Below are 25,718 nucleotides of genomic sequence, written 5' to 3'. Positions count from 1 at the left end.
TTGTAAAAATGCAGTCATTTACTCTGCGTAGCGGTCTTGCAATCCTCGGCTGGGTTTTGGTCCGCTGATGACGGCGAAAATATAGTAAAAGGACCCTTTTCCAGCGGTTTTCCAACGAACGGACCATGAACTAATGGTCCTCCATAAGTCCCATCAATCTTATCGTAAGCCGGCTGGGGTGGCCGAGCGGTTCTAGGCGCTACAGACTGGAACCGCGCGACTGCTACGGTCGTAGGTTCGAATCCTGCCTCGGGCATGGATGTGTGTGATGTCCTTAGGTTAGTTAGATTTAAGTAGTTCTAGGGGACTGGTGACCTCAGAAGTTAAGTCCCATAGTGCTCAGAGCCATTTGAACCAATCTTATCGTAAACCACATCAAATGCAAAAAGGACAAACCCATTTTCTCCATTTGCCTAAGCGGAAAGAAGTGTGCAATATTAATACTTCGACCATGTACTGTAGGGCAGTGAAACTAAGACTATTCTTCTACTGGGTACACAAATAGTCTCTAGCTCAAGGTCAATCCAAAACACTTGACGCTACCTTTTGATCACCAATAAAACACGAGGTATGAACACAGAAAGATCCCATTTTTATTAGCTGCGTGGTGGTACTTGGGTGGTAGGCATGCCGTCGCATGCATACCGATTCCTATATTTCTGAGAAACGTAGGAAAATCCACTTTTTCGCAAAATCACTTACGTATCTTCTGTATTTTCTTCTTGATTAGTATTATTTTGCCGTGTTATTTCTCTTTCATACATCTGAAAATACATGTTTTAACTATAGTTGAGCCACGAGCGAAGGCGGTCGAGTTTAGGCTACATCACGCATCCTCCCACAGCCAATGAGCGTTCTGTAGTGTTCGGAGCGCTGTGCTGTGAATGTCGTATCCAGTGCGAGCATTAAACGTGGTCGTAATGAGTTTAACGAATTTCTATTCCCTTTGTTGCGAGTTATCATCGCTGATGGTGGGGGTAAATGACAAATCCCGCATAAGGAAGCGAGAGACATAATTTGCAGGATATACACTTTTTTCATGCACAAAGCACGCGCATGCATATACCGCAACTCGCTTGGAATCGCCAACAACGATCCTCGTACTTGCCTCGACATGTATGAACCGCCATCGGTCGTGGATCGTACACTGAAGCGCCAAAGAAATTGGTATAGGCTTGCGTATTCAAATACAAAGATATGTAAACAGGCAGAATACGGCGCTGCGGTCGGCAACGCCCACTTAAGATAAGTTTCTGGCGCAGTTATTATATTGGTTACTGCTGCTACAGTGGGAGGTTATCAAGATCTAAGTGAGCTTCAATGTGGTGTTATACTCGGCACACGAACGATGGCACACAGCATGTCCGAGGTACTGATGAAGTGGGGATTTTCACGAGTGTACCGCGAATATCAGGAATCCGATAAAACATCAAATCTCCGACATCGCTGCAGTTGGAAAAAGACCCTGCAAGAACGGGACCAATGACGACTAATGAGAATCGTTCAACGTGACGGAAGTGCAACCCTTCCGCAAATTGCTGCAGATTTCAGTGTTGGGCCATCAAGTGTCAGCGTGCGAACCAGTCAACGAAACGTCATCGACATGGGCTTTTGGAGCCGAAGGCCCACTCGTGTACCCTTGACGACGGCACGAAACAAAGTTTAACGCCTCGCCTGCGCCAGTTAACACCGACATTTGACTGTTGATGACTGGAAACATGTTGCCTGGTCGGACGAGTGTCGTTTCAAATTGGATTGAGTGGGTGGAGGTGTATGGGTATGGAGACAACGCCATGAGTCCATGGACCCTGCATGCCAGCAGAGGACTGTTCAAGCTGGTGGCAGCTCTATAATGATGTGGGGCGTGTGCAGTTGGAGTGATAAGGGACTCATGATACATCTAGATACGACTCTGACAGGAGGCATGAATGTAAGCATCCTATCTGATCACCTGCATCCATTCATGTCCGTTGAGCATTTCGATAGACTTGGGAAAATCCAACAGGACAATGCGACACGCGAAACGTCCTAAATTGCTACACAGTGGCTCCAGGAACACTCTTCTGAGTTTAAACACTTCCACTGCCCACCAAACTCCCCAGACATGAACACTATTGAGTATATCTGGGGTGTCTTGCAACGTGCTGTTCAGAAGAGATCTCCACCCCCTTGTAGTCTTACGGATTTGTGGACAGCCCTGCAGGATTTACGGTGTCAATTCCCTCCAGCACTACTTCAGTCACTAGTCGAGTCCATGCCACGTCGTGTTGCAGAACTTCTGTGAGCTTGCGAGTGTCCTACACGATATTAGGTACGTGTAACAGTTTTGTTGACTCTTCAGTGTAGTTTAGCAGAGGTCAATAAACAACAAATAAGTTAAGACAACAATATATAGATCAACTGTAAACTTCTAGAGTCTGACAGCCACTATCATACCATTACGTTATTACTAGACACCGGATTATATAAATCATAAAAACCTTAAAATATTCATGCAAATATGCATAAAAATGCATGTAAAGTGCCGAAATATGCAAGATCATATAATAAATAAACATGGTAGATACTGCGTGCATTATATCTGAAAGTCGAACCTTATTTAGAATGCTGGTATCATTTTCTGAACACTTTCTGGTAGAGATTAGGAAGGGGGCCTTTCTGGGATTATTTTCTAAAAATTTGTAAAATGGGGAAGCATATCGCGTTTAAAGAATTGTTCCTTCTTTGCTATTGTTGTCGGTAACAAGCGGATGCGATGCGAGTGAGTCGCAGCGAAACGATCGATACGTAGAGGAACAACTTCGAGATAAATCGCACGCAGAGGGACACGCTCAAAAACTCCGCAATATTGTGTAGTCAACATACAATCATAATTTTTTTTGAACAGCATTAACTTTTAATTAATAGTATTGGACTAAAGCATCATTTGCAATTTATTTTCAGTTTTCTACTATTGTAAACATAAACAATGAAGTACTGTTACTAATTTTCCGTAGTAAGTTGTGTTTTCGATCACTCAAACCGTTTTTAAAAGCATAAAAGGACCGTTCTATATCAACTGAGGTAACTGGGCAGTTATTGTTTCTAGTAAAAGTTCACCTGTCCCAGCAATAAAAGTATCAATTTGGCACAAGGGTTCAAAGCCTGGGTTATTGTTTAAAATGTTTTCAAACTTTTCTTTATGCTTTTTTTGGGAATACCTCCGGCAATGCGGAGTTCACTAGAATAATTTTATTCATTAACTGAACAGATTCATTCAACTCCAAACCTTGAGTTTCAAGCTCGCAGGAATATGGGAAAAATGAGTGCTAATTACAGCAATGCCTTTTTTAATACAGTAATCATTAAAAGCTTCCTTGCACTGTCAAACTGCCAAAGCCTCTGCACTATCGAAGTCGTTTACTGCCCCTCTAATGGTCTCGAAATGTTCATTGTAAAACAACACAGCTTCGACCCACATACGTCAACGAGTTACAACTGGTTCTAGATGTAAAGGCACATTTAGTAGTTTTTCTTTGGCGGTCTTACTGCGAGCAGGAGCCTTTAAAAACACTTTCTTTGTGGATGAAATCAGTTTATTTAGATTCACGAACTTGGAACGTATTCCTTCAGCGAGGCGATGTAGCCTACTCCATGAGCAAATCACGTTACATGAATCAAATAGGGATAAAATGCTCGGAGGGCCTTCCCTGCTTTGATCATATAAGGAGCAGAATCTGAAATAAACACAAACACTCTTTCATCGGCAGTTTCTAGAAATATTTTTCTAATACCCATATTCACAAATCTGGCGATCGTAGAATGATTTACTTTTTTAAGTTCTTTGCAGGCGGCTACTGGGAAGAAGAAGGCCTTTATTTTAAAATACTAAGAATTAAATTTTCAATGTAACGGCTACAAGTGTCTATAGTTTCGTCAACAGAAATCCAGGTAATGCTGCCCTTTAGTTCATTGCGTATTTCTGCAAAAACATTTACGTAAATTGTCGGTATGTAATTTTTACGCAATGTTGATTCAGCTGGTATATTTTGATTCAAGCAATATTGTGCGCAGAAAGCCTGAGGATAGAATTTGTAAGGTTCTGAAGAGGAATATTGCTTGCAATGAATGCTTCACATAGATGCATGTTAAACCGACTTTTTTGGTTACCTTTGGCCAAGTCCCGGATATCATCGAGTAAAACAGAAGTGATTTCTGGCGTTCCCCAAGGTAGTGTTATAGGCCCTTTTGCTGGTTCTTATCTATATTAACGATTTTGGGGACAATCTGAGCAGCCGTCTTCGGTTGTTTGCAGATGACGCTATCGTTTATCGACTAATAAAGTGATCAGAAGACCAAAACAAACTGCAAAACGATTTAGAAAAGATATCTGAATGGTGCGAAAAGTGGCAGTTGACCCTAAATAACGCAAAGTGTGAGGTCATCCACATGAGTGCTAAAAGAGACTTGTTAAACTTCGGTTAGACGATAAATCAGTCTAACCTAAAAGCCGTAAATTCAACTAAATACCTAGGTATTACAATTACGAACAACTTAAATTGGAAGAAACACATAGAAAATGTTGTGGGGAAGGCTAACCAAAGACTGCGTTTTAGTGGCAGGACACTTAGAAAATGTAACAGACCTACTAAGGAGACTGCCTACACTACGCTTGTTCGTCCTCTTTTAGAATACTGCAGCGCGGTGTCGGATCCTTACCAGATAGGAATGACGGAGAACATCGAAGAAGTTCAAAGAAAGGCAGCACGTTTCGTATTATCGCGAAATATGGAAGAGCGTGTTGCAGAAATGATACAGGATTTGGGCTGGACATCATTAAACGAAAGGCGTTTTTCAAAAAAAATGTTCAAATGTTAGTGAAATCTTATGGGACTTAACTGCTAAGGTCATCAGTCCCTAAGCTTACACACTACTTAACCTAAATTATCCTAAGGACAAACACACACACCCATGCCCAAGGGCCAAGGGTGGACTCGAACCTCCGCCGGGGCCAGCCGCACAGTCCATGACTGCAGCGCCTAAGACCGCTCGGCTAATCCCGAAAGGCGTTTTTCGTTGCGACGGAATCTTCTCACGAAATTCCAATCACTAATTTTTTCCTCCGAATGCGAAAATATTTTGTTGACACGGACCTACATAGGGAGGAACGATCACCAAGATAAAATAAGGGAAATCAGAGCTCTCGTACGGAAAAAACATTGGTGTTTATTCTTTCCGCACGCTATACGAGATTGGAATAATAGAGAATTGTGAAGATGGTTCGGTGAACCCTCTGCCAGGCATTTAAATATGATTTGCAAAGTATCCATGTAGATGCAGATGTAGCTACTGCAACTTGCTGTTGTAATAAGTTGTTGTCGTGGCACGTCTTCTGCATTCCTGTGGTATGAAGACTTGTCTTGACATGCTGGTTTATTTGAAACATTCTTCTGCACGAAACGTTTTTCTCGCAGACTCGACTACAAAAACAATTCCGTCATATGTAATTGTTCCAGCATGGTCAGCTAGCCATGAAACGAAGTTATTTTTCTTCGGGCGGCATGGCGCACAACACGTTACACACTACACGTCACAAACACGGTCAGCTGTGTACAGGTGAATAGGAAGGTAAACTGAAACAATGGGCGTGCGACTAAAAGCTTGCGTAGTTTAATTTCATTGTTGCCGACGCTTACGGGACGACGGTGGAGGGGATTAACCGGGAGGCGCGGGTGCATTCACTCTGCCTGTTCGTGTTCCTCATCTGTAATAATTTCGCTATGCAGTGGCCTCTCGGTTAGCGATTGCACTCATTTCTAGGTCGCGATCAATCTGCGAGGCATCGAAAGCTAGAGACCGGCCGTCAAAATTTTTAAAATATTATAAACATAGAGCGAAAATATGCATCGTCACTGATTTTTAGTTAAAATTTGCAATAACCGGTGAAAGGAGCCAAATATGCATAAAAAACTTCGTGTTCTGCCTTACGGCAGCTCTTGTCATTTGGGAAGCCTCGTCGGAGAGGTCCACCGCATCACCGTCTAGGGAAATGATTCCAGTGGTGGTTTCCCGTTGCCTTCCACTGATGATGATGATGAAATGATAATGAGGACAACATAACACCCAGTCCCCGAGCGGAGAAAATCTCCGACCCAGCTGGGAATCGAACCCGGGCCCCTTAGAGTAACGGACCGCCGCGGTGACCATTTTTTTATTTTTTTTTGAAATCTCATTTTGCTCTATATTGGTTGATGTATTTGTTCGTGGCGAACGTCCGATGACAGCTGTTCAGGTTCTTCGTCGATCCGTTCACTCAGTTCTTTTTATAACAGAGGGTAGCTAACCCTCTGACCGAGCACGCTGAGCTACCGAGACGGCAAGTATGTTGCTTCGACCGTGACTCGAACCCGGGATCTCCTGCTTACAAGGCAGACGCTCTATCCATTTTATTTTTTTCGTTGTAGTTCGTTGTATTTCGTCGTAGCGGACGTCACATGACCTCCGTTGAAGTTCGTTGTCGATTTTTTCACTCAGTTTTTTTTATTTTTTATTACAGAGACCAGGTAGCTCTCTGACCGAACACGCTGAGCTACCGTGCCGGCTTAACCTGCGGACCGGATAGGGATGAAATGATGATGAAGGCAACACAACACCCAGTGCCTGAGCGGAGAAAATCCCCGACCCAGCCGGTAATCGAACCCGGGCCCATTGTGACGGCAGTCCGTCACGCTGACCATTTTTTGTTTTTTTGTTTTAATCTCATATTGTTCGCATTTGTTCGTTGCATCTGGTCGGGGCGGACGTCGTAAGACATCTGTTTAAGTTCGGTGTTGATCGATTAACTCATTTTTTTTATTACAGAGGGCAGCTAACCCCCTGACCGAACACGCTGAGTTACCGTGCCGGCTTTTGAGCAGATATTTTCATTTCAGTACAGATACAAGGATAAATAGTGGTAAGAAACCGAAGGAAATGTAATTGTTCTGTAACGAGTTATCGGAGGCTGTAGCTTCCTTATAGTAAAATACTCAAAAAACGTCCCTGAAGAAAGTAAGAAATGTCGTCGGCAGAGTTTGGCTTCGTCCTATATATATTAACAATAAACAAGAGATATTTTCATGCCTACTCCGTTCACCAACAGTCTCACATTCTGATAATGAGTTATATCACCTCTACGAGAACTTACATAAGCTGATAAGTGACAGAAAATTCCACTAGATCACAATGGGGGATAAAAACTAAATTACAATTTCTCACAAGCAAACTTTGGATATTGTAACGGTACAGGAAGGGTATGCCCTGTCACTTAGCAATCTCTTGTCAATCGACACTTCCTATAATGATGGATAAAGCATTTTCTGGCTTTGAACTGTGGTGTTCAAAGGCAAGTGTTACGAGCTGTGTTATGTTCCCTCACTTCCTTCCCAACACAGGTTATCGCTAAACGCCAGCTCTAACAGCCCCGCAATAACGCATCTGAAGTATTACCCTAATTAGTGATTCCAATTCTAAGGTTTTAAAGATTGTTAGTATGTGATAAATATGTTGTGGCCTTTCTCCTGCATTAACCAGACTACTAACTGTGACAACAGCACTTGCCGTAATGATGGCTTTAGCTAGTCCTTCGTGCCAACTTATGGAATCAGCACATCCCACATAATGACATTACTAGATAACGAATTTATATTCCTGACTCTGAGTATAAACTGAACACAATAATCTCCACATTAAGAACCTTGAAGAACATACGCTTTAACGTAAGCTAATATACAAAATGTTCACTGAATTTTACTGATTTACTTGCTTATTCATGTTTCCGCAAAACTAGTACCATTCAGCTATCCGGGCGGATAATGATGATGATGAAATGATAATGAGGACAACATAACACCCAGTCCCTGAGCGGAGAAAATCTCCGACCCAGCCGGGAATCGAACCCGGGCCCCTTGGCGTGACGGACCGCCGCGCTGACCACTCAGCTATGGGGGCGGACAGAAATATGCATATGCATATAATCCGGTGTCTAGTTATTACGATGTCGTGTGATACCAGTTAAGTGATTCCATTGATCGTTGCCCTCGTCCTCCGAAGCCGCCTGCCCGCCTTGCTGCGCCTGCACGGTCGCGGAATGCTAGCGTCAGCGTGCGCTACAGTCAGCGGGTAGTCATTCAGCAAACACGGCTGAACAATGCGGTCACAATGCCCGAGCAGCGGCGTATGTTGTTCTGGGAGTATTTGTTAGCCGCGGGACAATGACCGTTATAAGGACAACGGACTTGGCCCTGTGGACGTCCAGCACCTGTGCACACACTTCCGACTTACACGGTGGAGCGGTGGACCTTATCGGAAGCACCCGGCAGTGGCGCGGCGGTTTTGTGACTTCAGGCATAGACGCGGGGCTAGTTGCGCCATTGGTCGGCGAGGCTGAGCCTTAGTCAAGTGTACCCAGTCGCTGCGCACCTGCCGATAGGTAAACCTACCTGGCGACCAGACGTAACACAGGCGCGTGTGTGTGCGCGCTGTACTTGTCAACATGTGGGCACTGCCGATCGGTCTGCTGCTAGCTACCGCACTGAGTGCCTCTAACGAGGAGGTAAGTCGTGGGCTTTATCCAGCTTATTACAACACAATTTTTTATATACCAGAACCCCCCTCCCTTTATTCTTTTACCCTCAGACAGGCGCACCCTTTTCTTCCATCCGTCGGCGTCCTAAGCTAACAGGTCGGCTTATGGAATATCGTCTCACAAGGGGAGGCCGCCAATTGTGAAATTCAGATTCGATTCATACTGTGCATAATAAAAGCTCATGGCCAGAGGTGTAATGTGGCAAAGCACCAAGATGCACTTCTCAGCCGTTGTCGAGAAAATCGACAGTTAAAAGAAACCGTTGCGGTGAAATACTCTCTACGATTAACGATTTTCTACAGCGTCGTGGCGCAGCGGTAAGCGCTCGGGTTCATAATCCAAAGGTCGCCGGATCGAATCTCGCGCCTTGCAATTTTTTTTATTATTAGTTTTTTGTAATTCATATATATTAATGAATTGCTTATGCATGTTGGTGAAGGCGGATCGCTCTCCAATTGTTCCGCCTCCATTTTTCCGTTTTTTTTAACAGGGTGTACCAAAGCTCTCCCGTCCGCACTGATTTTCGACGATGTTATAAGTTGCGCTAGGGACCGCATCTACCTTCTTTCGAAGTTAGCAGGCAACTACGCTGTTATGCGGCGGCTCGTTTCGGCCCATTCGACATCTGTCCTCCAAGTGTAACGCGCGAGTAACGGAGTTTATATTTCATACCTGCCACAGCAAATTTGTGTTCGTGGGATCTCTACTCTAATTCGAACGTTTGACTTACGCTATAAGTATTCGTTTCGGAATATCGTTTCTACGTCTTCCGTTAACTATACGTGGTTAACATTATGAAGACAATTAATAACATTTGTGATATATATATATATATATATATATATATATATATATATTTGAATTACAAAAAACAAATGCTAAAAAAAAAGTTGCATGGTGCGAGATTCGATCCGGCGACCTTCGGATTACGAACCCGAGCGCTTACCGCTGCGCCACGACGCTGTAGAAAATTGTTAATCGTAGAGAGTATTTCACCGCAATGGTTTCTTTTAACTCGATTTTCTCGACAACGGCTGAGAAGTGCATCTTGGTGCTTTGCCACATTACACCTCTGGCCATGGGCTTTTATTATGCGCAGTATGAATCGAATCTGAGTTTCACAATTGGCGGCCTCCCCTTGTCAGTTATGTGACTGGATCTGTGATTTCCTGTCAGAGAGGTCACAGTTCGTTGTAATCGAGCCCCTACCACGCCGTAGCGGAGAAGCGAGGCAACTGTCCCCCAATTGAAGCAGCTGGTCGCCGCCATTTGCAGGGATGAATCCTGGTACTGGGGTTGTGATTTGAAGTACATGAGACGCAACAAGAGCAAATTGAAGTACAAATTAAACACATGTTCGTTTAGAAAAGTACTGAGCATTCGAGTCTATTTTTAAAGTATATTTAAACGAACGAAGTTTCCTAATTTCCGAAATACGTCTGCATAGAGACGCGAAATTTAAGAATGTAAGTCTCTCTCCTGACAAGGTGCAGCGAGTTTACATCGAGTTATTTGGATTAGATAATTACAAGAAAATTTTAAAGTAGCAGACAGTACGATTATTATTTAATTCACGTAATTTTCCTGTCAGGTCCTGATTGCTTTTTGCCGACTACTGTGTACATTTTGCACGCTTACTTTTGTTTAGCGCAGTGTGGTCTACACTCGAATTTTGGTATGATTAATTGTAATAACCCATATCACTTTAAATACCGTAGGAATTTCATTCGCACATTAGTTTTTAACACTGATAGGACTTCTGAAAGTGGTTGAGTTTGTAACATTTGATCAAATGTTTGACCATTTACGAAGTATAATCACCACCTGACAATACATGTTAAATATCTAAACGCAATTATTCGACCTACCTCTGATTCATACTTAATATATATTTGATTGCCTTGGTAACCTGGAAAAGGAACGTTCAAAATTATACACACTGACAGTATTTCCACACTATTCGACCTAGGCCTATATTGCACGATTTCCAGGAAACTATACCTTTTTCAAATGAGTTGGAAATCCAAATACTGTCGGTATAGCATCGTCCTTCAGTTGACGTCTATTTACATAATTTTCCATGTAACAATTCTCTCCAAAATGAAGAGAGCACAGCAAATGATTTGCTGTCGGTTGGAATTTCTCTCTGCGAGTAGCAACTATCCATTTCCGATTTAGAAAATCATTTGTAAGGGGAAACCTAAACAAAAACAAACGCTCATGATGTATTATTTATCCATGAAAATACTATATACAAGTAACATTAAGTAACAAACAACCAGAAATGACTGACCTGTGAAATGTAACGTTGTTTCCGTCTTCGTCTTTGCTTTCATTATACTGCTACAATTAAAAGCAGCACACGAACGAACCATTTTTACGCAGTTTCCCTGCAAATGGCGGCATCTATCACATTCAATGAGGGGACGCGACACTAGCGCCAATGCGCGGTCTAGTTTTTTATTTAGTAAGTCTGTGGTTGTAATTGACGGAAAGTCATGGAGTAAAACAGAAGTGATTTCTGGCGTTCCCCAAGGAAGTGTTATAGGGTTGGGTTGTTTGGGGGAGGAGACCAAACAGCGAGGTCATCGGTCTCATCGGATTAGGGAAGGACGGAGAAGGAAGTCGGCCGTACCCTTTCAAAGGAACCATCCCGCCATTTGCCTGGAGCGATTGAGGGAAATCACGGAAAACCTAAATCAGGATGGCCGGACGCGGGATTGAACCGTCGTCCTCCCGAATGCGAGTCCAGGGTGCTAACGACTGCGCAGTGTTATAGGTCCTTTGCGGTTCCTTATCTATATAAACGATTTGGGAGACAATCTGAGCAGCTGTCTTCGGTTGTTTGCAGATGACGCTGTCGTTTATCAACTAATAAAGTCATCAGAAGATCAAAACAAACTGCAAAACGATTTAGAAGAAATATCAAAATGGTGCGAAAAGTGACAATTGACCTTAAATAACGAAAAGTGGGAGGTCATCCACATGAGTGCTAAAAAGAACTCGTTAAACTTCGGTTACACGACAAATCATCCTAACCCAAAAGCCGTAAATTCAACTAAATACCTAGGAATTACAATTACGAACAATTTAAATTGGAAGGAACACACAGAAAATGTTGTGGGCAATGATAACCAAAGACTGCATTTCATTGGCAGGACACTTAGAAAATGTGTCTCCCACCCATAAACTATGAAGTGTGTGTGAATGAGTGACGGTCCGAGGGTGAATGAGTACATCTGTGCCGAAATGGATACACTGTTGGCATAGCCTGTGGAGTGTGTGTGTGTGTGTGTGTGTGTTTGTGTTCGTGTGCATATGAATGACGCTGAGTGAGTACGTTTGTACTGTGTTAACAGACCTACTATGGAGACTGCCTACACTACACTTGTCCGTCCTCTTTTCGAATACTGTTGCGCGGTGTGGGATCCTTACCAGATAGGACTGACTGAGTACATCGAAAAAGTTCAAAGAAAGGCAGCACGTTTTGTATTATCGCGAAATATTGGAGAGAGTGTCACAGAATGATACAGGATTTGGGATGGACATTATTAAAAGAAAGGCGCTTTTAGTTGCGACGGAATCTTCTCACGAAATCCCAGTCATCAACTTTCTCCTCCGAATGCGAAAATATTTTGTTGATATCGACTTACATAAGGAGGAACGATGACAAAGATAAAATAAGGGAAATCAGAGCTCGTACGGAATAATATAGGTGTTCGTTCTTCCCGTGCGCTGTACGAGATTGGAATAATAGAGAATTGTGAAGGTGATTCGATGAACCCTCTGCCAGGCACTTAAATGTGATTTACAGATTATCCATGTAGATGTAGATCTGAGTGCCAAGCAGCGGGTCCAGGTTCGCTTCTCGCCCGGGTCGGAGACTTTTTTCCACTCGGGGCCCGGACGTGTGTTGTCTTCACCATCACCGACACACAAGGCACCCAACGTGGCATCAACTGTAAATTTCCTCAGATGGGGACTTACTGCCATTAATGCCATTCATCATTTCTTTTTTTTCCCTCCTGTGGTGCTTTATCAATTTCTACGAATAAACATACTTCCCAAGCGTCGGGACACTTTGTACACGGGTGTCACCAGCACTAAATTTTTGGGGAGGGGACTCAACAGGGGACTATAGATCGCAAAGGATCCAAACGGGCGGCTCCTTTGAAAAAGTAGGAAAAATTAGGACCTAAAACTACTTTTTCAAACATTTTCCCTATACAAAGGTTTTTCTCCAACATAACAAATGACCGGAAATTATTACATCTGTTACGTAAGATGTTAATTTATCTCCTCAGTATGTCCCTTCATGTGTCCCGTTCTTCTATATCTTCTTCCTCTGCGCCAAGTCTTCTCATTGTTAATAGTACATTTTTGAGCCAGGTGGTCTTCTAGGGCGTCCTCTTCTCTTCTTTCCCTCCGGTTCCCATTCCAGGACCATTTTCGGGCCGGCCCATGTGGCCGAGCGGTTCTAGGCGCTACAGTCTGGAACCGCGCGACCGCTACGGTCGCAGGTTCGAATCCTGCCTCGGGCATGGATGTGTGTGATGTCCTTAGGTTAGTTAGGTTTAAGTAGTTCTAAGTTCCAGGGGACTGATGACCTCAGAAGTTAAGTCCCATAGTGCTCAGAGCCATTTTTTGAACCATTTTCGGAGTACTGGCTTCCTCCATTGTTCTTACGTGCCCGTACCATTGTAACTTTCTTCTATTCATCACGTCATGCATTCTTTCTCTTACTTCCATTCTCTTTATTATTTCGTCGTTTCTTACTTTCTCTTTCCTACAAATTCTTGCTGGCCTTCTCCAGAAGTCCATTTCTACTGCTTGCAGATTTTTTTTTTTTTTTTTTTTTTTTTTTTTTTTTTTTTTTTTTTTTTTTTTTTTTTACGTGTTAGTAGACTAAGTCTCCACTCCATACGTAACTATGCTCTCTAGTACCGATTTATATATGATTTTTTTGGTTCGGCTTATTATATTTTATGGTCCATAACATTGAGTTGAGCATCCCAATGATCTCCCTACCACTGCTAATTGTTTTATTAATTTCTACCTCTGAATTTCCTTCCATCCCTAAAATGTATAGTTTCCGTTATTTGGGATCCATTTTAGGGATGGGAAGTAAAGGTGGATTTAAAAATATCTAAAAGCAGGAAATCCCTTGGGGAAAACAACGTCAGTGCGCAATCATTTAAATAAGCTTCGGAGTTATTACTCGTAACGCTATTGAATTTTGTAAATACTTGTTGGAAATACAGCAACACATCAGAGATCTGGCAAACAGCAGTTGTTATCCCATAATTTAAAAAAAGGGAACCAGAGAAAATGTGATAGTTAACGGGGAATTAGTCGTGTGAACTTTGGTTACAAGATACATGCGAAAGTAATAACAAATAAACTAAAGATACTTTCGGAAACGTTTCTTACTGAAGAACAGAACCTGTTTCGGATGGGAAGATCTTGCTTAGACAGTGTTTTTCCAGTCTGCCAAAGTATTTTTAAAAAAACACACATAGAATACAATCATCCCACATACATGGTCTTTAATGACCTTGAGAAAGCTTTTAATACAGTTAATAGATTTAAATCATGGGAAATTTTGGCAAAGATTGGTATCAAGTGGATTTGTATGTGTTAATATGACATGTGTGTGTTGTGTTACGACGTTGAGAGTAATCTGCGGCACTGTCTAATGGAGAGAAAGAAAACGCCGTTATCTGAACGTGGCTACTTTCAGTCATTAGTCAAAGATCTCCACAGGGCATTCATAGTTCTGAAACAGTGTTCTGTTTTTCTTCATTAGACAGTGCAGCAGGCTACCCCAAAGTCGTAACACAACACACATGTGCCATATAAATACACACAAAGCCACCTGATGGTGGAGGTTTAAAACTTTGAAACGCGTTGTGGAAATAAAAAACAATGACTGGTAACAGTGCACTTGTTTTCTTTCCATTTGAAATGAAGCAATGAATCAAAATATAAAAAGTGAAAGACCTTTACCTTTTATGTTTTTTTTTGGGGGCATGTAGACAAGGTGGAAAAGTTTCAAAGAGGCTTGAAATTGTTTGTGAGGTCGCTAAGTCTCAAATACTGGCTAGTATTTGACTTACTGTGTTACACTTTTAACGTAAGACCGATTAATTAGAAGAATGTGACAGCATTTTAAATTTTTAAATTCGGCAATAATTTGTAATCAACAGAAGTAAAACGAACCGCGACACAGCTGTAATTGATGATTTCTTTAATGTCACAACCGGTTTCGCTGCATTAAAACAGCATTTGCAGATGAATTACATAGAATAGAAAAGACCCCATATAATACATATGATCAAAATACTACTACAATCTTTTAAAAAATTTTTAATTTCGAGAATTTTAAGAAAAAAATTTACAATACTTTTATAGATCCTATGCAAAGTATTTAAACAGCTAGAAAACAAATCAAAATTAAAACGTACTTACAACAGTGCCACATTAGCGCACCTACACGCCTCTTAAGTGCACACCTTCGCGAAACGGGACGTACAGTTGATAACCTACACTCCAATTTACCTGTTTCCCACAGTCAAGAAAAACACATCCTCGAGGAAATTGGAGATCATGAGCTGCAGGAACACCCTCCCATTGCACACTCTGCGTAACCAGGTAAAACTAAGGCACTCTGGTATTTTGAATACTTTAATCGCCTAAAAAGTGGATTTTCATTTCATCTACTTTAAGATTTTAGTTATTTCTAGGTGTATTGTTTTTTTTTTCATCATTATATTTACCTTTCCTGAGCGATTCATATATCTAAAAAGTGGATTTAATCTCATCTGCTTTGTGATTCTACACTCATGCTCATAAATTAAGGATAACTGCAGAATGTGGTGCCACACAACGTGGCACTACACAAAACTGGCGCTAATAGCGTAGGCACATAGGGAACACACACATCACAGATTTATAAGTCCATGGTATTGGTGATAAGATGAGAAAACCGTCACTGTTTCCTGCGCATGTACCCCGACGTCAATATGGGACATGATCACCATTCACACGTACACAGGCCGCACAACGGGTTGGCATACTCTGGATCAGGTAGTCGAGCAGCTGCTGGGGTATAGCCTCCCATTCTTGCGCCAGTGCCTGTCGGAACACCTGAAGTGTCCTAGGGGTTTGAATACCTGCAGCGATACGTCGACCGAGGGCATACCAGACGTGCTCGATGGGGTTTATGTCTGGAGAACAGGCAGGCCACTTCATTCGCCTGACATCTTCTGTTTCAAGGTACTCGTCCACGATGGCAGCTCGGTGGGGCTGTGCGTTATCATCCATCAGGAGGAAGGTGGGACCCACTGCACCCCTGAGAAAGGCGGACATAACTGGTGCAAAATGACGTCCCGATACACCTGACCTGTTACAGTTCCTCTACCAAAGACATGCAGGGGTGTACATGCACCAATCATAATCCCACCCCACACCATCAAACCACGATCTCCGTCAGGTCCCTTTCAAGGACATTAAGGGGTTGATATCTGGTTCCTGGTTCACGCCAGATGAAAACCCGACGCGAATCACTGTTCAGACTATACCTGGACTCGTCCGTGAACATAACCTGGGACCACTGTTCCAATGACTATGTACTGTGTTCTTGACACCAGGCTTTACGGACTCTCCTGTGGCCGGGGGTCAGTGGAGTGCACCTTGCAGGTCTCCAGGCGAATAAAACTTGTCTGTTCAGTCGTCTGTAGACTGTGTGTCTGGAGACAACTGTTCCAGTGGCTGCGGTAAGGTCCCGACCAAGGCTATCTGCAGCCCTCCGTGGCCGTCTGCGGGCACTGATGGTGAGATATCGGTCTTCTTGTGGTGTTGCACACTGTGGACGTCCCGTACTGTAGTGCCTGTACACGTTTCCTGTCTGCTGGAATCGTTGCCATAATCTTCAGATCACACTTTGTGGCACACGGAGGGCCCGTGCTACAACCTGCTGTTGACCAGCCCCCAGTCGCCCTAGTATTCTACCCCTCATAAAGTCACCAGTATGTGTTCTTTGAGCCATTTTCAACACACAGTCACCATTAGCACGTCTGAAAACGTCTGCACACTTACTCGCTGCACCGTACTCTGACATGCACCAACACACCTCTGCGTATGTGGACTGCTGCCAGCGCGACCGTGCGACGACCGCAGGTGATTTAAACCCGCAAACCGCCCACCAGAGCGTTTTTATACCACGTATCAGCATTATCCTTAATTTATGAGCATGTGTGTATTTATTGTCACGTTGTCACGTGTATTGCTTTTTTTCATCATTATATTGACTTTTCCTTGAATGAGCCATCGTTAAGTTTAACTTTTTTATTGTTCTGTCTTTGGATACATTCTTTCACTGTTGGGACACTCCCCACCCTTCCGTGTTCAAGTGTCGCGGTCTTACCACCGCTCGCTAGCGCCCGCCTAGCGTGTGTCAAGCTTCCGTGCTAATACATAGCTGACCGCCTTCCATGCTGTACCCTTGCAGCCACTACAGGGTATGTATAGATAACTTCAAGTTATCTTAGCACTTTGATATCTTATTTTAAATTTCTGCCGTGGTTAGGTGTCCTTTCACTTGATACAGCCCACCTGACAAAAAATTTTATATGCACCAATCTACTTCTACATGGATACTCTGCAAAAGCACATTTAAATATCTGCCAGTGGGTTCATCGAACCACCATCACAATTCTCTATTATTCCAATCTCGTATAGCGCGCGGAAAGAACGAACACCTGTATCATTCCGTACGAGCTCTGATTTACCTTATTTTATCGTGGTGATCGTTCCTCCCTATGTAGGTCGGTGTCAACAAAATATTTTAGCATTCGGAGGAGAAAGTTGATGATTGGAATTTCGTGATAAGATTCCGTCGCAACGAAAAACGCCTTTCTTTCAATGATTTCCAGCCCAAATCCCGTATCATTTCTGTGACACTCTGTCCCATATTTCGCTATAGTACAAAACTTGATACCAGTCTCCTTAGTAGGTCTGTTGCATTTTCTAAGTGTCCTGCCAATAAAACGCAGCCTTTGGTTAGCCAGACCCCACAACATTTTCTGTGTATTCTTTCCAGTTTAAGTTGTTCGTAATTGTAGTACCTAGGTATTTAGTTGAATTTACGTCTTTTAAATTAGACTGATTTATCGTGTAACCGAAGTTTAACAAATTCCTTTTAGTGCTCATGTGGATGACCTCACACTTTTCGTCATTTCGGGGCAACTGCCACTTTTCGCACCATTCAGATATTTTTTTCTAAATCGTTTTGCAGTTTGACTTTCTGTCAATTACTACGAACTGTGACCTCTCTGACAGGAAATCGCAAATCCAGTCACATAACAGACGATTTTCCATAAGCACGCAATTTTACTACGAGCCGCTTGTGTGGTACAATGTCAAAAGTCTTCCGGAAATCCGGGAATACGGAATCGATCTGAAATCCCTTGTCAATAGCACTCAGAACTTCATGTGAATAAAGAGCTAGATGTATTTCACAGGAACGATGTTTTCTAAACCCATGTTGACTGTGTGTCAATAGACTGTTTTCTTCGAGGTAATGATTATGTTCGAACATAATATATGTTCTAAAATCCTGCTGCATATCGACGTTAACGATATGGGCCTGTAATCTAGTGGATTACTCCTACAACCTTTCTTGAATATTGGTGTGACCTGTGCAACTTTCTAGTCTTTCAGTACGGATCTTTCGTCGAGCGAACGGTTGTATATGATTGTTAAGTATGAAGATAATGCATCAGCATACTCCGAAAGGAACCTAATTGGTACACAGTCTGGCCCATAAGACTTGCTTTTATTAAGTGGTTTGAGTTGCTTCACTACTCCGAGGATATTTACTTATACGTTACTCATGTTGGCAGCTGTTCTCGATTCGAATTCTGGAATATTGACTTCATCTTCTTTTGTGAAGGCATTTCGGAAGGCTGTGTTTAGTTAATCTGCTTTGGCAGCACTGTCTTCGATAGTATCTCCATTGTTATCGCGCAGAGAAAGCATTGATTGTTTCTTGCTGCTAACATACTTCACATACGACCAGAATCTCTTTGCATTTTCTGCCAGGTTTCGAGACAAGGTCATAAGCATCTCGCATTAAAGTCCGTGCTGAATTTCGAGCTTCTGTAAAAGATCGCCAATCTTGGGGATTTTGCCTCTGTTTAAATTTGGCATGTTTGTTTCGTTGTTTCTGCAACAGTGTTCTAACCCGTTTTGCCGGCCGAAGTGGCCGTGCGGTTAAAGGCGCTGCAGTCTAGAACCGCAAGACCGCTTCGGTCGCAGGTTCGAATCCTGCCTCGGGCATGGATGTTTGTGATGTCCTTAGGTTAGTTAGGTTTAACTAGTTCTAAGTTCTAGGGGACTAATGACCTCAGAAGTTGAGTCCCATAGTGCTCAGAGCCATTTGAACCATTTTTTCTAACCCGTTTTGTGTACCAAGGAGGATCAGTTCCGTCGTTTGTGAGTTTGGTATAAATCTCTCAATTGTTGCCGATACTATTTCTTTGAATTTAAGCCACATCTGGTCTACACTTACATTATTAATTTGGAATGAGTGAAGATTGTCTCTCAGGAAGGCGTCAAGTGAATTTTTATCTGCTTTTTTGAATAGGTATATTTTCGCTTATTTTTCGAGGATTTTGGGATTACAATATTCAATCTCGCTACGACAACCCTGTGGTTCACTAATCCCTATATCGGTTTTGATGCTGGTTATTAACTCAGAATTAATTGTTGCTAAGAGGTCAATTGTGTTATGTCAGTACGTTGCGGCTTTAATTTAGTGTTCCCCATTTCATGGGTGCACACCGATACGCCTATCGGCTTGTTGCTCAATAATCATTCCCGTCTTCACATTTATTCATAATGGTGTGATGGTGCGTGAGAGGGGAGGAGAGTAGTTATTTACCTCGTTGATATTTCCTTATATATGTCTTTCGTTTTCATTCGTAGTAATTATATGATGTTTTTTTTCTCGTAATGCGCCACCGCACTGTTCGCCCTGATGTCCAGTTTTATTTTGATGACTTCCCCTCTTCAGGGATTTGATTTTTGAGTTGTGGGAGTCTTGATGCGCTAATATGACACTGTTATAAGTAAATATATTTCGATTTTTTTTGTGCATGTTCAAATTTTTTACATAGATTTTATAAAAATTTACTAAAATCTTTATTAAAATTCTCGACAATTATTTTTAAAAAATTTAAGGTTCACATAGTATTCTGATCATATGTATTACATGGGATTGTTTCCTTCTTATGTAGTTAACCTGCAGATGCTATTTAAATGCAGCGAAACCGGTTGTAACAATGAAGAAACCACCAACTACACCTGTCTCGCGGTTCATTTTACTTCCATTCATTATGAAGTTCAACGGCAGCGGCTGCCCGCACTACGAAATTCTGTGCCATCAAGAATTGCATTAAACACTGCCAACAAAATTTTTGTTGCCCCTCGAAGGCTTTACGTATTCAGTCTGCAACTGTGGTAGGTTACCCTTTTAGCTGTTTATGAATACTGCCCAGTAAACCTCCGAATCTAAGGAATCGCAAGTATAAAACGGTTCAATCGCCTGAATACAAATAATTTAATGTGCTAGCACTTGACGTTAAGCACGTAAGCGAGAAAAAGTTATGTAAAAGTTTGAAATTATGTTTGAAGTTTGTTGCAAGCTGCTAACTACTCTCATTACCAGGCAATGGGTAAGCGTAGTGCCGGTAATTAGAGCTGTTATTTCAAGCAGAAGCCGGTTTCCCACGCATCTTTATTTATGACGTCATATCTGCTGAACTTAGTGTCATACAATGATACAATCTTGCAGGTACATTCAGTGGTACTGTGGATATTGTCTGCAAAATGTGTTGCTGAAAGAATTGGTCGTAAAGAAGTTATGAATTAAAACGTCTTGCGTAGTACTGAATTTTTACTGAATGGACGCGAAAATTTAGTTAACGATAAACTTTTTCATTTCATTGTTCTGTGAGGGCTGTCAGCGAGAAAAGGTTTGAAATTTTTATGGATTTCGCTAAGCGCACTCGCCCTCAACCACTGGAAGAATATAGTCTGGGTAAAGTGCGTGCCATGAGTTACAGTGCTGCAAAACTTATACACAGTTTCTAACTTCAGTACTTTACTTAGGCCCTGCTGTACTAAAACCTTGGCGTAAGTTTATACCTCTTAATGAGTAGATCACGACAGCATTGTAAAATTTTTAAATTCGGCCAATAATTAGATGAAATACTAGAAAACCAAATTTTTGTTACCTCTGGGAGCCTTTGAACAGCGTAAGCGTTTTAAGTTTAGTAATACAGATGATTTCTTTAAATTTTGACCTTGGCCCTCTGCGTAAGGCACGTCAGACTAAATGTTGACTAGGAAGACACAATAGTTCGCGTGCAGCACTAATTACCATCACATCGTTTGATCATATAAAACATGCCAGTATTGTTGCTTTTGATGCTTACTTTCAATCCAACAAGGTTTGAGTCTGGGGGTGTGAATGTCTTTACAATTTGTAACCTTCCCCCCCCCCCCCCTCCTCCCCCCCCCCCCCCCGCTCCTTCCACCCCATCAGCCACAATATCTTTCCATCACCCACTCTTAACATGCCAAATGTGTCGCACATGCATGACTAACATAGCAGGGGTAATTTGCTTACAGCAGGTCTTACTACATCGCCTTAGCATAAGTTCTAAGAAATTGCAAATCAGAGATGTAGATCATTTGAAGAGCATTAGTCTGGAAATCTGACAATCTTCTACATAACCACGCCAAAAGCCATGGTCAAGTTCATGGGAGATGGTATGAAAGGGTATGAAAGACATGCTATACGAGGCGCTGCAATACAGTAATGAGACTAATTTTCTTTGCAGGATGTGACAACCCTGCAGGCTTGCGTAGGCACAATATCTTTGACCTTGGTCTATAAGCTGCTTCAAGTGGCACATCGATGCAACTGCTCCGTCGTGAGCTGTGCTGTAATAAGTTAACACGTGTTTGTGTCTCTCGTCACGCAAATGGAACCGCATGATATTGCGCAATGGTATGCCATTTCTTTTTGCGTTAAATTGGGTGAAAACGCGACGACAACTTACGGTAAGCTTCGGAAGGTTTTTGGAGAGGAGGTTATGTCAAGAGCTTAAGCTGTTCGTTGGCATAAAATGTTTAGTGAAGGCAGAACGAATGTTGAAGATGAAGACCGCAGTGGATGACCATCAACCTCATGAATGGATGTCAACTTGGTCAGGGTGTGTGAACTCATACGATCTGATCGAAGATTATCCCTGAAAATGATCGCAGAAGAAATGAACTTCAATCGAGAAACAGTTCGTCTAATAATAACTAAAGATCTTGGTATGAGGAAGATTTGTGCAAAAATGGTCCCCAAAAATCTCACATCACAACAGCGAGAAACACGGAAAAGTGTGGCAGCCGATCTGTTAGAACAAATGGAAATCAATCCAGAATTCTTGAGCCGTGTTATCACTGGTGATGAAAGTTGGTTTTTTCAGTACGATATAGAGACAAAACGCCAAAGTTCGCAATGGTGCTCAAAGGGATCACCCAGAGCAAAAAAAGCTCGCATGTCAAAGTCAAAAGTGAAATGCATGCTTGTGTGCTTCTGTGATTCTAAGGGAATTGTTCATAAAGAGTGGGTGCCTCCTGGACAAACTGTTAACCAATATTACTACAAAGCAATTTTAGAAAAACTTCGTAAAAGAGTTCTTCATGTCCGTGCAACATTGCTGATGATTGGATTCTGCATCACGATAATGCCCCATCCCATACTGCTCTGTCAGTACAGCAACTTTTAACCTCAAAACAAATTTAAGTACTACCACAGCCACCTTATTCACCAGATATCGCTCCGTGCGACTTTTTTCTATTTCCAAGAGTCAAAACGGCGGTCAACACAAACAACACAAGATGTCCAAAAAGCTGTGACGAGGATCTTGGAGGATATTACAGAAGACGAGTTCCAGAAATGTTACCATCAATCGCAGAGGCGCTGGAAAAAGTGTGTGCAATCAGAAGGGAACTACTTTGAAGGAAACAACACTAAACTGGACTAAAACAGTAAGCAACATTTTTTCACATCAGTCTCATTACTTTATTGTCGCACTTCGTAGTTAATCTCTGTTCCAATCGCGTATATATCGCTCGAAGATGAGTTTAACCCTAACTATCATATTTTTCGGAATGAAAGACATTGAATGCTTATTTTCATTAATGTTGTAGTCGGAAGTAGTAATATGAAACAAATTTCTCGCCGTTACTTTTTCCAATGGGGTGGGGGGAGGAGACGCTTGTTCCACTGGTAGTTTCTGTCCAGAAATCACCACGAAGTGGGAAAGCATCGCTGGTGCCTTAGCTATATGAACATTGTATCTGTTCTTTCGGACATGTCAGATACTATCCGTGACCATGCAGCTGTCTTTGAATGAAATTAAATCAAGACCCTAAGCTGTCCACAGGCGCTGATACACACCAACAGGGACAGTTGAAAATGTGTGCCCCGACCGGGACCCGAACCCAGGACCTCCTGCTTACATGGCAAAAGCTCTATCCATCTGAGCCACCGAGGGCACAGAGGATAGTGCGACTGCAGGGATTTATCCCTTGCACACATCCCCGTGAGATCCATATGCCCAACTTAATGTGCACACACTACATTCTTAGTGCTCTTGCCCATTACACTCATTACTCGCACCAGACAGTCTTACCGAGTCCCATAAGAGTTCGGGGCAATGCGTGTGCATCCAGCACAGGAGGAGGTCGATGGCCGGTTAGCCTTAACTATATGAAGATGGTATCTGTTCTTTCGGACATGTCTGTGAACCATGGATTAAGGGCAAAGCAGATACCATATTCGGAGATTTCCGGAAAGCATTCGACACGGTGCCCCAGCGCTCATTGTTAACGAAGATACAAGCATACGGATTAAGTTCCCAGACATGAGTGGTTCGAAGACTTCTTAAGTAATAGAACCCAGCACGTTTTCCTCGACAGCGAGTGTTCATCAGAGTGTGTTCGGTAGTGGCACACAGAAGTGTGACACAACCCTCCTTATTCTCTGTACAAATAAGTGATGGGACGATTAAAATGAGCAGCAATTGACGGCTGTTTGCTGATGATGCTGTGGTGTGTGGGAACGTGTCATTGACTGTAGGAGGGCACAAGATGACTTAAACAAAATTTCTGATTGAAGTATCGCTTTTATCTCGAGCATAGAGTATTTCAGATAGAAACCGACAACCAAGCATTAAGCTGGGTGCTAACCAGGCCGCGTAAAACTGGCCGTATCGCCAGGTGGGCAGTGCGCATTTCAGCGTTTCAATTCGAGGTTGAACACATTAAGAGGACTGAGAATGTGCTCGCGGACGTCCTTAGCCATATGTCCAATGAACATCCATCTAGTGAGCGCGCCCAAGAAACGGAGGGCAATCTTACACTCCTGGAAATTGAAATAAGAACACCGTGAATTCATTGTCCCAGGAAGGGGAAACTTTATTGACACATTCCTGGGGTCAGATACATCACATGATCACACTGACAGAACCACAGGCACATAGACACAGGCAACAGAGCATGCACAATGTCGGCACTAGTACAGTGTATATCCACCTTTCGCAGCAATGCAGGCTGCTATTCTCCCATGGAGACGATCGTAGAGATGCTGGATGTAGTCCTGTGGAACGGCTTGCCATGCCATTTCCACTTGGCGCCTCAGTTGGACCAGCGTTCGTGCTGGACGTGCAGACCGCGTGAGACGACGCTTCATCCAGTCCCAAACATGCTCAATGGGGGACAGATCCGGAGATCTTACTGGCCAGGGTAGTTGACTTACACCTTCTAGAGCACGTTGGGTGGCACGGGATACATGCGGACGTGCATTGTCCTGTTGGAACAGCAAGTTCCCTTGCCGGTCTAGGAATGGTAGAACGATGGGTTCGATGACGGTTTGGATGTACCGTGCACTATTCAGTGTCCCCTCGACGATCACCAGTGGTGTACGGCCAGTGTAGGAGATCGCTCCCCACACCATGATGCCGGGTGTTGGCCCTGTGTGCCTCGGTCGTATGCAGTCCTGATTGTGGCGCTCACCTGCACGGCGCCAAACACGCATACGACCATCATTGGCACCAAGGCAGAAGCGACTCTCATCGCTGAAGACGACACGTCTCCATTCGTCCCTCCATTCACGCCTGTCGCGACACCACTGGAGGCGGGCTGCACGATGTTGGGGCGTGAGCGGAAGACGGCCTAACGGTGTGCGGGACCGTAGCCCAGCTTCATGGAGACGGTTGCGAATGGTCCTCGCCGATACCCCAGGAGCAACAGTGTCCCTAATTTGCTGGGAAGTGGCGGTGCGGTCCCCTACGGCACTGCGTAGGATCCTACGGTCTTGGCGTGCATCCGTGCGTCGCTGCGGTCCGGTCCCAGGTCGACGGGCACGTGCACCCTCCGCCGACCACTGGCGACAACATCGATGTACTGTGGAGACCTCACGCCCCACGTGTTGAGCAATTCGGCGGTACGTCCACCCGGCCTCCCGCATGCCCACTATACGCCCTCGCTCAAAGTCCGTCAACTGCACATACGGTTCACGTCCACGCTGTCGCGGCATGCTACCAGTGTTAAAGACTGCGATGGAGCTCCGTATGCCACGGCAAACTGGCTGACACTGACGGCGGCGGTGCACAAATGCTGCGCAGCTAGCGCCATTCGACGGCCAACACCGCGGTTCCTGGTGTGTCCGCTGTGCCGTGCGTGTGATCATTGCGTGTACAGCCCTCTCGCAGTGTCCGGAGCAAGGATGGTGGGTCTGACACACCGGTGTCAATGTGTTCTTTTTTCCATTTCCAGGAGTGTAGATGTGTCGTGTTCGGCGGTATTCCTCATCTGTTTAGTGACGTTGCCGACCATCAGGATAAGGACCCCACTTGGGGATCGGTTAAGGAACTGCTGTCGGCGGGGGAATCTGGATGGATACGTCATCAGGAAAGGCATTTTGTGTAAAAGGGTCGGACGTGCCAAAGAGTTGAAGATCTGTCTACCAGCCCTGGGTGTTGTGTGATGT

The 25,718-nt window shown here is 43.4% G+C and overlaps 1 protein-coding gene across 2 annotated transcripts in view; it reads left to right on the top strand.

Annotated features, from left to right (window-relative positions):
* The first annotated feature begins 8,417 nt into the window (after nt 1–8,417).
* Nucleotides 8,418–25,718, top strand: part of LOC124551253 (GILT-like protein 1) — an 81,672-nt gene continuing 64,371 nt past the window's right edge. Inside the window, exons 1-2 of one of the 2 annotated variants that reach the window (XM_047126251.1) lie at nt 8,505–8,572; nt 15,177–15,256. In XM_047126251.1, coding sequence (XP_046982207.1) covers nt 15,212–15,256 — 45 coding nt within the window. In that variant the 5' untranslated portion in view covers nt 8,505–8,572; nt 15,177–15,211. Of the gene's footprint in view, nt 8,573–15,176; nt 15,257–25,718 lie in introns of both variants that reach the window. The other variant, XM_047126250.1, reaches the window with a different exon arrangement.

This window comes from Schistocerca americana, chromosome 9 (genome assembly GCF_021461395.2).
Source record: "Schistocerca americana isolate TAMUIC-IGC-003095 chromosome 9, iqSchAmer2.1, whole genome shotgun sequence".
NCBI lineage: Eukaryota > Metazoa > Arthropoda > Insecta > Orthoptera > Acrididae > Schistocerca > Schistocerca americana.
Note: the sequence above shows the minus strand (reverse complement) of the source record. Positions and strands in the feature narration are given on the sequence as shown.